This window comes from Euprymna scolopes, chromosome 20 (assembly GCF_053919585.1).
Source record: "Euprymna scolopes isolate OS-2025 chromosome 20, ASM5391958v1, whole genome shotgun sequence".
Classification (NCBI taxonomy): domain Eukaryota; kingdom Metazoa; phylum Mollusca; class Cephalopoda; order Sepiida; family Sepiolidae; genus Euprymna; species Euprymna scolopes.
Genome location: NC_136501.1, coordinates 611,207 through 626,114, shown reverse-complemented (window position 1 = coordinate 626,114; position 14,908 = coordinate 611,207). Strand labels below are relative to the sequence as shown.

General features: G+C 34.9%; 1 protein-coding gene across 3 annotated transcripts in view; it reads left to right on the top strand.

Annotated features, from left to right (window-relative positions):
* The window catches only part of LOC145241280 (multidrug resistance-associated protein 1-like), a 170,653-nt gene extending 159,795 nt beyond the window's left edge, over positions 1–10,858 (top strand). For 2 of the 3 annotated variants that reach the window (XM_080104018.1, XM_080104020.1), the window contains exons 30-31: positions 905–1,099; positions 9,688–10,858. In XM_080104018.1, coding sequence (XP_079960144.1) covers positions 905–1,099; positions 9,688–9,802 — 310 coding nt within the window. In that variant the 3' untranslated portion in view covers positions 9,803–10,858. The remainder of the gene's footprint in view (positions 1–904; positions 1,100–9,687) is intronic. The other variant, XM_080104019.1, reaches the window with a different exon arrangement.
* Positions 10,859–14,908: the final 4,050 nt, after the last annotated feature.

Below are 14,908 nucleotides of genomic sequence, written 5' to 3'. Positions count from 1 at the left end.
TATATATATATATATATACTGTGCAGTTTAGAAAGATTCTGTCACTAATACAAACATACACGCACACACACACACACACACACATATATAATGAGTTAAAACATAGATTAGACAATCAAATGAATTATTGTCTCATTAAATATTACAGTGAGATAATATTTTCAAGACGATCCCAGTCAAAAAAGTGAAGCTCAATATATAAAAATAGAACAAAATATAAATGCAATAAAAATTAATTTCTGTAGATTAAAACATACATAAAAATATATTCAAGTTAAGAATTTATTGTTTGAAACAAGGAATATATGGAAAAGAATTATATTTATTTCTTTAATCCATGGATTTTCAATAACAGCTTATATCATCAGAGGAAATGAAATACAACCCATATTAAAAAACGACCCTGGTGTCTAACTCTGTCCCGTGGGGAGGCATAGTAAATAGGTACAATTAGCAAAATGATCAGTTATGAATAAACATATATTTTGCTCATCTGCACATATATTGAAAAAGCATGATATCCTTTATCTATGCGTTTTAAATGTGTTTTTTTAAATAAATGTGTTCAATATATGTGCTGATGAGCAAAATATGGTTATTCATAACTGATAATTTTGCTAATTACATTTCATTTCCTAATATGAGGGATTATTGAAAATCCATGGATTAAGGAAATGAATATAATTCTTTTTCCATATATTCCTTGTTTCAAACACTAAATTCTTTACTTGAATATATTTTTATGTATATTTTAATCTAAAGAATTTAACGTTTATTCTTTTGTGTGTGTGTGTGTGTGTGTGTGTGTGTGTGTGTGTGTGTGTGTGTGTGTGTGCGTGTGTGCGTGTAATTTTTTTGAGAAACGAATAAATGTGCCTTTATTCCTTTATTTTGTTTCTTTTAGTGTCGGCGATAAACAATTGGTGGGCTTAGCTAAATGCATTTTAAACAAAACAAAGGTGTTAATCTTGGATGAATGCACTGCCAATATATGTGACACCCTAGAAAGTCAAATCCAACACATCATCGAAGAGAAATTCAGTGACTGCACTGTTTTGTGCATTGTACACAAATTGGCCATGATCGAAAAATATGACAAGTAAGTACTCAACAGTTTTAAATTTTACTTAAAAATATTTTTTTTCTAATGTTAGATATTTTGTTTTACGGTTAAACAACAATTTTGTGTCTTTTTCATGCAGACTCCATTTATTTTGGTGAAAAGATTTGATGTTTATGATTCCTAATATATTTTAAACATTTAACAAATTCTATTTTGTATATCACTAGCAGCACCCTCCGCATTGCCCAATCATAAAATACGCATAAAGATTATATTTTAATTCATACAGAAACTGAGACATGTGCATGTGAGTATTATTATTACGTTCACTTCTTGTAAGTAAAAAAAAAAAAAATACTCGGGCTGAGATCGAAACCCAAACCTAACGATAGTGAGTCAAGTACGATAAACATTAGGTCAGCTTGACACGATCTTTAAAAAGTGTTTTCAAACTTACTTATTTTTAGCATACTGAATTTGTCATGTGAACTATTCATGCACATGCATTCATGGAACAGTTAGCAAACAGATAAAAATCCGACGACCCCCACGTACCAAGTTTTCAATTTTGACCCCTTAGCAACCTGTTTTTCCAGATGACAACCGATTAAAATTTTTCCACATGTCTGAATAGCCCATATACCAAATTTCAAGTCTATAGATAAGAAATATGCTGAGTATATAGGTTGAGAAGTGTCCTCACACACACACACACACACACACACACACACACACACACACACACACACACACACACACACACAGACAGACATTTTCACTTTTATAAATATATAGATAATATGCAGATCAGTCTCTTTCACGTGTGTATAGTTTGTGAATAAATAGTCTGAAACTGATTTTTTTTAAATTCATAAAGCAGCTTGATTTATACGACTTGTGGATATTAGATTTTGGTTATAAACCCACCGTTTTAGAAAAGGACATTATGATTGCACTCTGATGTCATTATTTAATTCAGTTATTTTAAATAAACTTATTTTATTTTGACTTCTGCTTTCTGTAAAGCGGAAATCTTACCTGTGTATATTGAGGAAAAGTCCTTTCTGATTGATATTTACGTAATTCCAGTTAAATTTTTAAAACTCTACATAAAAATAATTTTTTATTTTGAAATTTTTTTTTCAGATAGGTTTTATTTTTAATAATTAATTTAATATGATCAATTATATTTTTAGTCTATATTTTGAAATGCTTTTTTTTTTCAACGTGGTTTTATATAATAAAAATGTATTTTAAATGTTTACATAAAAAGTAGTCTTTACTTTGATTTTTTTTTAATATCTTGCGTTAAAAATACATTTTTTAGTCTTTAAATTGATATGAGTCTAAAGTTTCCATGGAAAATAGTCTTTACTTTAATAAGTTTTTATATCTTGTAATAAAAATACTTTGAGGTTGAAACGTTAACACGTTCCTGTAAAAATTTGCTCGCTTTTGAAAGTGACAAAGAAAAGGAAAGAAAGAAGGTAAACTAATAGAACCAATTGTTTCTAAGTGTTCATTCGAATCAATTTGCGATTCAGTCACCATAGCTCTTATATAGAAATCAAGCGTTAGTCTAGGGATTTCTAAGATTTAATTCAAGATAAAAAAAAAGAAGAAATATTAATACAGGAATATTTTAATCTTTTAAATATAAAAATTTGAATCTATTTTTAAATAAAATAATATCAATCTTATAATAATGATGAGAGAATTTAAAAAAAAAAGACGAATATTACTTTTTATTTTAATTATATTTGAATTGTAGTAATTCATAATAGTGTTTGTAAACTGATGAAGTTGACAAGAAAACAAAATTCGATTTTGAAATTATTCAGTGGAGTCTCTCTATTTTGAAACTGTTTGTTTTATAACAGTTTGTAAGTTTACGCCAGCTTATTACTTTCACATAGACTTGTTACTTTTTGGGCTTGAAACAATTTTCCTTGGCTGAAATTATTTTGAATTAACACGTTGCTATGAAAATTTATTGCTTTTGGAAGTGCTGGAAAAAGCGAATCGAAATGAAGCAGAGAAAGAAAGAGGATAAGCTATTAGAGCCATTTGCTTTTTGGCAAGCCCACCATTCACCCATGCATGGAGTATTGTTGCCACATCTGGGCTGGTGCATTACCACTAGCTTCTCCCTCTTGGATAGAGTAAAAAAAAAAAAATCTTCAATCTAATAGGCCCCACTTTGTCGACTAAGCCCCAACCCCTGTCCCATCGCCACAATGTTGCATCTCTATGCCTGTTTTTATTTATTTAAAAATTTTTATTCCATTTTCGCCCCAACAAGGCATAGTGTCACTTTGATGTAGGGGGCTACTATCGGGGACAGTAGTTGCAGGGATACTATGTAGGGAGTCAAGCAGCAAGATGTCTATTCACATTAGACTTGAACTTCTGCATGTCAACACAGTTGGACAAACATGAACCCGGAAGGGGATTCCAAAGTCTAGCATTTTTGAGGAAGAAACTATTAGAGTAGAATGCCTTCTTACATCTAGGGATCTCTACTGTGTAGGAGTGAGACTTGGCTGCTGATCAAGTTTGTCAGGGGTATTTATGTTGAGGGGGTACAAGGACTTGTAGTTCGTCAGAGAATCCACCATTACAATAGTTGTAAAAAGCAGAGGGATACAACATTTCGTTGATGGGACAGTGGTTGAAGTTTGGATGACAGTTCAGGATCTATCAGGTTGACGGCTCTCTTTTGAACCCTGTCCAGGAGTGAGAAACTAGTAGCAGGTGCACTAGCCCAAATGTGACAACAATACTCCATACATGGGCGAATGGTGACCTTATCGAAGTACAGGATATCTTCAGTAACATTCTAGTATGGCAGAGAAAGCCTGCCTTCCTTCCAGTGGTCATGGCAATGCTTTCACTGTATCTGTTCCAGCTCATGTTCCCTGTAAATGTAAAACCGAGGAGTTTGAAAGAAGTAATTTCAGGTAATGTATCTTAAGCCATAGCTATTATTAGTTGAGAAGGTTTCTTGTAATTATTGAAGGAGACAAGCTTATTCTTGACAGAATTGGATGTAACCATCCATTTTTGCCCCCATTCCACTACAGATTGGAGGTCTTCATCTTGTGTTTCTGACATTTCCTTAGATATGTGTTCATTTGTTTCACCCTCGTGCCTGTTATAGAGAGCGGTGTCATCGGCAAATATACCCATCTCAGAGACAATTTTATCAGGGAGGTAATTTATAAATATTAGGAATAATAAAGGTCCAAGGATAGACCTCTGAGGCACTCCCGCATTTATACCATATTGTTTACATGTACGACCAGCAAGGACAACCCGGAACTTTTCTTATTTTAGAAGCATTTAATTATATTAAGCTTTCGTCCAGTGATACTGTATGATCTGATTTTCCTGAGAAGACCACCGTACCATACCCTGCCAAAGCCTTAGATATATCTAGGGCTACCACTCTACAATCCCCTGCTTTGCCCAGTGTATGGTTTATACGTTTACAGCAGTGGCGGCTCGTGCATGGAGCTGTGGGACTGCAGCACCACCAAGTTATTTCTACGCAATCTATATATATATAAAAGCGAAAATGTATGTATGTGTGTATGTTTGTGTGTCTGCTAAAACCTTTCGACAGACACAATGAAAATTCACAAACTCGGTATCATATCGAAACTCCATCCTTCGCTCAAAAAATTGACCGAAAACGTTCATTTTTTCACCCCGAAATCGACAATTTTCGACAGGGGGTAACAAAAACTGTCTTCTCGTGACAACGAGCGGTTCTACGCATGCGCCAGATGACATCATGACCTGATTTACTTTAAATAGTTGAAAAACTGAACAAATTTCATGTACGTTGCGTTAAGTTAGTTGATTAGCGCGTTGGTTCGTTATCTAAACATTTTGGGTTCGAATCGTGGTGTGAGATGTCTTTCTTTTTTTTTTCGATTTTTTAAATTTGAATATTGAACCAGTGTTATTTAAGCCATTTTCACGTGACGTTCGTTTTTCTGTTTTTTTTTTTTTACTTCGCTTATCCACCCCCGACCACACACCCAAAAACACCAGGGTATCCACCGATTTTTTAATTTTAATATTAAAACAGGCTTATTTAAGCCATTTTTCATGTGTTTGTTTTTCTGTTTTCATTGTTCGTTTGCCTTACGTTAGTTTTTTTGTGTTTTTTTCTCGATGTTTTGATTACACCCCCCTCACTTAATTAAAACGTTGTTTTCTTTTTTTACTTCGCTTATAACAAACAAACCTACGTCGTCGTCGTCGTAACGCTCGACGACTTCCGGGCGCGCACCTGTCAATTTGGTTCTTACTTAAATAAATGCACACATCTTTCACTAACTCATTCTGGCTGGCCGATTTTATTTTCAAACTTCGCCTCAGGGCTTCGGGTTCGATCCTACCCCCCCGGTTCTTTTTTATTTACCACCACACACACCTACAAACACCCGGGCAACGCCGGGTACCCCCACTAGTATTAATGATAAAATCAAAAATAATATGTTTGTTTTTTATTATTATTATTTTATTTTTTTCTATGTGTACATTATAAAATCATTAAGTTTAATGTCGGTATCTCCAAATTCATATAAAAACAAAAAGAAAACTTGCTTGGAGCTGTGAAATTCACAGTTACACTTTCTTAATGAAATTCTCTTGTGCGCATGCGCGCTTTAGACGCTTTCAGACAGTCGATGAAAGCTGCTGGAGGAACTGTCGCTTGTCGCAGCTCCGCATCGTGAAATTCGTTGTGGTGCTTAGAGTGTGCGTCACATAGATATGATAACATCGTTATTGAAAAAAAAAAAAGAGGCTTATTTACAATTTTTTAAAAATTATTATTAAAATCTGCAGATAACGTGTTCTTGTACATAAAATACTGTGATTTTTTTTTAAATACACACACTTTTAGCGTTGCGATTTAATTAGGTAGCAGACGGAAATATATAATATGCAGAAACTTTTTTTTTCTTAAGTATTCGGGGATTTAGCAGTGAAGCTAACACGCGGCTAAGGGTAAAAATCAAATATAAAATAAATAAATCTTACCATAAAAATAAAGTTATTTTTCCATCTTCCTGCCTTTTTGTTTGTTTGTTTTAAGTAGTTTTAAATGCTATTTATTTTGCAACAACTAAACTTTACAAAATAAAAAAAAGACTGTTTACATTTTTCCTAGAAGCAAACAAGCGAAGAAACAGTTTATGCTGAAAATACATTTTAGTTAGAAATTTTTTTAACTTGTAAGTTTTAGATATAAAAAATTAGCATTTATTTGCCTCCAACGAGGACAATGTTAGAAATTTTACACTTTGAAAAATGTTTTTTTACACAAGGTTTTTTTTAATTAAAATATGTTTGTAAGTAAAAAAAAAAACAACAGTTTTTATAATTATGCATTTTTAAACTTTACATTGAATTTGTTAGTAGATGGGGCAGATAATACGCATTAAAAAAAAAAAGTAATAAGAAATCCTTCTGGACCGAGACAATTGTAATTTTTTGTTTTCTTTGGGGAGAAATCTACATTAAAATTCGATGTTTTATAATGCTTATATATGACATCCTATTTTCTTATAATAAATCTCCTCTTTATGTCGATCTTTACCGGCATGGGAAGGTCAGTAAATAGCCAAGTTTGTTTATTTTTTCTATATATATAAAAGCGAAAATGTGTGTATGTATGTATGTATGTATGTGTTTGTGTGTCCGCTAAAAACTTTCGACAGACACGACGAAAATTCACATACTCGGTATCATATTGAAGCCCCATCCTTCGCCCGAAAAATATCGAAAAATTGGCCAAAAACGTTAATTTTTTCACGGGGGGAGTCAACAGAAACCATCACCTCGTGACGAGGACCGGTTCTACGCATGCGTCAGATGACGTCATGACCTGATTTACTTTAAATAGTTGAAGAACTGACTTATTTTCATGTACGTCGCGTTAGCTGCATTGGTTCATTATCTAAACGTTTTGGGTTCGAATCGTGGTGTGAGATGTCTTCTTTTTTTTTCGATTTTTTAAATTTAAATATTGAACCAGTGTTATTTAAGCCATTTTTTACGTAACGTTCGTTTTTCTGTTTTTTTTTTTACTTCGCTTATCCCCCCCCCCCGACCACACACCCAAAAACACCCTGGTACCCACTGATTTTTTAAATTTTAATATCAAAACAGGCTTATTTTTCCCGTTTTTTTGTTGTTGTTTTAACGTTTGTTTTTCTGTTTTCTTTTTTGTTTTTCGATTTTTACATTTAACATCGTTCGTTTGCCTTACGTTAGTTTTTTGTGTTTTTTTTTTCGATGTTTTGATTACCCCCCCCCTCGCTTAAGTTTTAACGTTCGTTTTTATGTTTTCTTTTTTACTTCGCTTATAACAAACAAACCTGGTTATTGACCTCATTTGCTGAATAGCTATTGCTTACGTTGTCGTCATCGTAATGCTCTACGACTTCCATGTGGTCCACTGGTCACCTGTCAATTTGGTTCTTACTTAAATAAATTCAAACATCTTTCAGTAACTCATTCTGGCTGGCAAAACGGTTCATGTTTTTTGCACATTTTATTTTCCAACTTCGCCTCAGGGCTTCGGGTTCGATCCTACTAACTTTTAACCCCCCCCCCCCCCGGTTTCTTTTTTATTTAACAGCACACACACCTCCAAACACCCGGGCAACGCCGGGTACCCTCGCTAGTTTTATATAAAATGAAAGTTGTTAAAAGATTTGTAAATAAAATTTTGTATCTTTAAATATTTTTGTTTGTTTACTTACTATATAAAAATGTAAACATTTTTATTTTGTATTTTATTTACAAATACGTTTTGTTATAAATACGTTTTTAAAAATAAATTTTGTAAATAAAACTGTTATTAAATAAAATGCTATTTTCAAATAGTAAACTCCTAAATTAACCCTCGTAGGGAGGCAAGTAAATTTGAAAGTTTTTCTTTTTTGTTTTTATAAAAAAATAAGTTATTAAAAAATTGTAAATAAAATGTATTTTTAAAAATGTTTTTCGTTTGTTTGCAAAAAAAAAAAACACAAAAAAAACGCAAACTTTTATTTAATCTGAATAGTTTAAAAGGAATAAATGTATATATTATTTTTATTATTCTGTAAAGTGTACATAATTTAAAAAAATATTTTTAATAAAAAAGTTTTTGCGTATTATCCATTTCTGATTAATTATTTGTCTTTGTTATATATTTTAATATTTATTTGAATGTTTCTTTATTATTTGATTAAATATTTATTTATATATTCGAATTTCTTTTACACGATATTAAAATAATATGTAAAATTTTTGAAGCAGCAGCACCCCCACTAATATCAGGCACGAGTCGCCACTGGTTTACAGTTAGGATATCTGCTGTAGAATGGGCTTACCTAAATCCAAATTGTTGGCCTGTCAGAAGTTTAGCAGCTGTAATAAGGTGACGGACTAGTGCTTGGTTAATTAAGGACTCAAATATCTTGGTGAAAAGCAGGAGAAGGTTAATGGGGAGATAATTTAATGGATCAGTTATTTCACCAGAATTCTTGTCTACTGGTACTAGAGAAGTAGTTTTTTAGCAGTCAGGAAAGCAAGATTCCTCTGCTTTGTCAAGTATATGGTATATACATTTAAAGATTACAGTTAGGATATCTGCTGTAGAATGGACTTGCCTTAATCCAAATTGTTGGTCGGTCAGAAATTTAGCAGCTGTAAGGTGATGGACTAGAGCTTGGTTAATTAAGGACTCAAATATCTTTGGCGAAAAGCGAGAGAAGGCTAATGAGGCGATAATTTAATGGGTCAATTCTTTCACCAGAACTTTTGTAAATTGGTACCACAGAAGCAGTTTCCAGCAGTCCGGAAAGCAAGATCTGTTAAAGCTTTGGAGAGGACTGGAGTAGCCTCAATGGGTCAATTTTTTAATAGCACAGCCGGGATGAGATCGGGTCCACATGCTTTTGAGGTGTCTAGGTTTTTTATGATATCATGTACCTGAGAGGGGGTAATTTTCTAGCCATGCATCTAGTGTAGCGTCAGTCCACAAAGGAAAGTCATGGAGGGCGTAACTTGTTGGGTCCAATGTGGAGTTCGAAGCAAACCGACTGGCAAGCATGTTAGCCTTCTCAGATGCTGTGCAAACAACTTCATGATTGTTAGAAAGTTACAAATATTTTGATAGAATGTGCTCTGATGAACTGGTTGCACTTGTGCCCCCTCGACATACATATCCCCGACAAACCTGCTAAGCAACAAAATCACATCCCTTCACTGTTGAGGTCTCTAAATACCAGAAAGCTTTCTATTCTAATAGTTTCTTCCCTCAAACAGCTAAACTTTGGAATTCCCTTCCTGCTACCTGCTTCCCTGACTGTATTGATATGCAGAAGTTTAAATGTAATGTAAACCAACATCTTATTAATCTTTCCTAGGCATTGTCCCAGTTTGTAGCCCCTTACGCCCAAGTGACGATATGCCTTTTAAGAGGTGAACGTGAATAAAAAAAAGCATTTGTTATCAAAATCTATTTAACTCATAATTAAGTGCATTTCTCTTTCTTTTCTTTATATTCAATGTTCTTGTAAAACGCTAATGACGTATCGTCTATTTTAACTTTTCAGAATTTTGGTTATGGATGAAGGAGAAGTAAAAGAATTTGACTCTCCAAAGATTCTGTTAAAGAGGAAACATGGTTTTTATATGAAATTGAAACAACAAGAATCAGAAGAAAAGTAAATGAAGGAAACCAAAAGACTTTATTCTCTTTGGAATCCATTTTATTTAAAAAAACAAAACAAACAAAAAAAAATTCGAAATGATCATCCAACAATTTATTTCTAAAATATTTGTCAATTAAAAAAAATAAGTCTAAATCAGACCAAGTGTTGTCAAAATATTTTGTTCCCATTTCATCAAAATTACTAACTGGAAGAAATTGTGACATTTGCCTAGAATGTAATGTCAAGTAGATCAACCATAGTCATAGGCGACCTGAAGGCTCCAATTTCATTGGCTACTATATCAAGATGTAGGAGAGGGTACCAATTTTTTCTTGGATTAATCCACTTACCCTTGATCCTTGATAATACCAAATGCTTAGCGGAGAGGCGTCATGTAGTATTGAACCCTTGTAGTATTGACGATTGAGTCCTGATCTCCGCAACCATTAACAAAAGCTCTAACCACTATACCAAATGGGTTTGTCCACAATGGAAATAGTTTTGAAAAATAATATTGACTGATTTTGTGATAAACTTATAAAAAATGGATTCCGTACACACTATTCGTGTTGTATAGTCTGTTCTCTCTGCAACAATTTATCTGTTTATCGTTCTCAAGTATGTATAATCATGTTTGTTGCACTTCTATGAAGATGCATGCTGCTAAATAAATATATACACTCTGGCTTGTTCATGCCGTTTGACAATCAAGCACAGAGATGGTTTCATAACAAAACTGTTTTTTATTTAATTATCATTTTACCTGCACTGATTGTCGGACATATCAAACAAGAGTGAAAGGTGAGGTTGGGGTTGACGTGCTAATGACATAATGATCATGTGTCTCTCTTAGTCTCTCACTCTCTGTGTTTTTTGTTTGTCAAACCTTTTCCTTTTATAAGCAAATTCATCAGAGGTCAATATATGTGAACAAGCCGGACATGGTATTTTCTTTGTTTCATCGCATGTCAATATGTGTGTCAATGTCCGACATAGTATTGTAATTTAAAGCACTCAAGTGTTACTTGTCCTTCTTTTGGTTCTGATGTCAATAAATTCAACTCCACCACTCGTTACTCTGCTGTCAAAAATTCGACAACGTTTGACACTATGCTGGAAACTCTCAACTTCAAAAGGCGACTCACTGCTCACAAGACTTGCTTCTTCAACATCACAATTTTAAACTGTTTAGTCTGTCAAAACTCAGGGTTTTTTATTCCTAACCAGAGCATCTCATTTTCATATCATGTAACAAATTTGACAAACTCATATCCATATAAAGAGAACAGTGGCAATTATTTTATTTTCTTCTTCATTCTTTCCGGCTGCTCTAGAACAGGCTTGTATTAATTTTTAACATCTTGTATTTGGTAACATTTCAGATGACGTTATATTTTATGCTCTTATCAACTGTGTATTATTTAACTCGTTTTTAACTGCTTATTTAACGGGCTATTGTCCTCGTCCCTTAATATATTTACAGCCCGTGACATCTAGTATTTGTGGGTGCATCTGTGTAACATGACGATATACCTGTTTCTACTGCTCGCTTCTGGGGAGTTCGCCAACATCTTGGGGAGCTAGGTTCTGTTTAAACAAAATGCTTCAAGTCAGGGAAATGACAATGTATGTCTTTATATATATACTTTACTCACTCCCAGGCATCTTGTCACAGCAGAACTGGAGTGAATCTTAGCTTGTGGGGTCCTTGCATCCATTTGGAAACCATCGCCCCCTTATGAGGAGACCTGTTTAACCTACCTTGTTTCTTTGGCGTCTCAAAACCAACTCTGCAAACTTAACTCAGCTTATTCAAATTGGAACTCTTGACATGCCACTTCCGATCCCCATTTGCATACTTTCCAGTGCAACTTAATCGGTCACTCGAGTTTAATACCGGTCACAACATGGCCCTTTGACCGTTTCTGCATCTGCATGCTCACTTAACTTATTGCTTCCCATGATTCAATCTGTTGTTTACTCTGCTAGATAGATGAGCAATTATATAGATAGATAGATAGATAGATAGATAGATAGATAAATAACAGACAATTAATGGCTTCTACTCAGTGTTGCCTGGCGTTTACTTAACACATATTCCAAGACCAAATAAGATCCTCTCAGCATGGTCAACACACTGCTCACACGATGAATGGTGCACCTATTCCAAACTAAATCATTTATCACCCCCCCCCATCCTTTGAATCACTCACAGTACGTAGTCATCCAACCATCTCGGCAGACATTGCTCTCTTTGGGATTTTTACTGTGTTTCTTTTTCGGATTCCTGTTGTTCATCATCTCTCTCATTCTCTCAATCTCCCCAATCAACCTAATGCCAAGAAAGTGTCTTGGTACACCGTCCGCTTTGATATTGTTTTGGGACTGTGTATCAATAACCTTTTGTCCATTTTAATGTGCACCCCAGACGGTTTAACCCTAACCCACCTCCTCTCGAATTCGTATAGACTTTGGTTAATCAGATTGTTCTGTAAATGCTTTAACTCTAGGGTGTAGTCATTCGTACTTAAATATCACCCTATGCGGTACTGTTGCCTCAAGCTGTCCAGATTTATGAGTTATGTTGAACCAAAACACTGCTTCTGCAGGTGATGTCCCCCTCCCTTTTGGCAATGGCTTTTATAGTTCTATGGTTTCGTTCTACAATACTATTTCCACTGCTCTATAACTAGGCTGCTCTATAATAGTGCCAGACATTCTATCTATCCAAAATTTTCTTAAATGTCTGAAAAAACGCCGCTCCATTGTCCATTAGCACCTCCTCGACTGGTCCATGCTCAAAAAATACTTTCCAATTCTCTTGCGATGACGTTTGCTGTTTCTACTCGAATCTCTCTCCAAATAGCAAATCTCCCTGGACCACAATCTACGATAGATAGGTATACTCTTCCTTTATAGTAGGTGACGTCAATAGTAACCACGTCCAATCAGCAAACACTTGAACCTCCATGAATAGTTGGTGATGGGTTGATCGTCCGATATTGATCACAGTTTCTGACTACCTGTTTTACACTATCTTTCGCCACCTCCGGATTGACCTTCTGTACTAGATAAAGCATTCTTTCTACTGGTGTAGCTCATGCAATTCCTTCACTTTATCTTTCCCTTATCTTGAGTGACACAGCATGCTGCTGAAGTTGCCCCTTCTGGTTTAAGCCAGCTATTTTTCACTCAAGTCATTACGTCGGATTTATTTTAACTAGAGAGCACAAATGTTACACTTAACTTTAAGTCAAATTCATCAATCATTTCTCTCAGAATCCTTAAACGTCGTAGTATAATGAATTCTGCTGATTATTTTGTTTGAATCCTTTTCTCATCAGTTATCATTGAATTAACCCAGCTATGAACAGTAACTAAATCAGTTCGGATCTCAATTTTTTTTTAGACCCCATTTCAATGCCAGGTTCACACCTTTTATTGCTGCTTCCAACTCGGCAACGTTGATGTGATTATAGCCACATTTCATTCTTAGCCATGCTGCATCCTCGACTATCACACCATCAATTTCAACACATACGTCAGTAACTATGCTACTTGCATCGCACCATACAATGCCTTTTTCTAATTTGTGAACACGCCACCTCCCTCGAACTGGGTCTCTTTGTAGAACCTCTTCCACAACTTCTCGTAGCACACCAACCTTGCTATCCAACATATCTTCCCAATCAGTTCAGACTGCTCTTCTTTTCAAATAGCTGCAAGTGGTACATCCAGATATTGGGTAGTATCACATCAGTTTTCTACAGGCAGAAAACAGCTCACACCTGCTAATTTTATCATGTATCCCTGACAAGTCATTTCCCTCATAAATATCAATTTTCTTGAGTTGTCTGTATTCAGCTGAAGACCCAACACTGTACCTCCCTTCAATGCCTCTGGTGGTTTTGCTGCTAGTCCAAACTTGTCAAGATGACACCCACTTTCCTGCTGGTACTTCTGTTTCATTAACCAAAATGTCGTCTGTACATGAATCTGTTTTCCATGATAAGATCCGCTTTATTGAGAACAGTTTTCAAAATTTTTGCCATGATTTTTTGGGACAAAATTTAACCCAAACCCCAATCTAATCAGACAATAGGTCTTGCCTTCATACCGGACCAATTCATTCCATAAATGTCTTGCAACATGAATTTGTAAATATGTGGATTTTAAATTAAATCCACAATCTTTGTTGCCTTTGTCATCTGCCTTCACTTCCTCATAGTTTCTCCGCAGACATCAATTGCGTTTCCACCAGAATGACATACAATATATTTATTTAGTTCTCAATAACCGAGAACTGATCTGACTTTGTTCTTTATAGCTTGTATCTCTGCCATTATGGGAAGGACTCCCGTCTTTATATCTTGATCCAAAGGTGTTAGGATTTCTTCTGCAAGTCAATGTTTAATTTCATTATTAAAGTCACCCTACTGTTCTTCAGTAAGCTTCGTATAGCTGATTAACAAATTGTTTTCAACTGCCAGGGTGCTCTCGGCCACATGGAACCCAAACGTGGCAGCAGTTTCAAAATAAGAAATGAAAAGAAAACCTAAACAGGTCGATGAAAGACTCAGGATAAGGAAACCGTTTAGTGGCAAATGCTATAATTGTAAGGACTCTCACCTGGCAAGAGATTGTAACGCACCACATGATAACTTGTTATGGATGTGGTGAACCAGGGCACTACACAAGATACTGCCTGCAGGGAAATGAAAATAGGGCAACCGATGCATCGGTGGTTACCCCCCTTACATCAGCAATGGGGCAAAATGAATCTACTACCAACATAAGGAGTGTTAGTAAATATGTAAGAACCCTCATCTATACTGGTTGTACTGCCACATTAATGCAATCAGGTCTTTCAAATGAGTGTAGAGGCACAAGCACTATAAGGGCTTATTATCTCTCTGATTCAGAGAATGAGAGAGATGATGAGCTACAGGAAGCTGAACAAGAAACACAGCGAAGATCCCAAAGAGAACGATGTCAGCCGATATGGTTAGATGAATATGTACTCTGAGTGATCCAAAGGATCAGAGGGGTGTGTGATTAAATGATTTAGTTTGGAATAAGTGCACCATTCATCGTATGAGCCAGTGTGTTGACCATGCTGAGA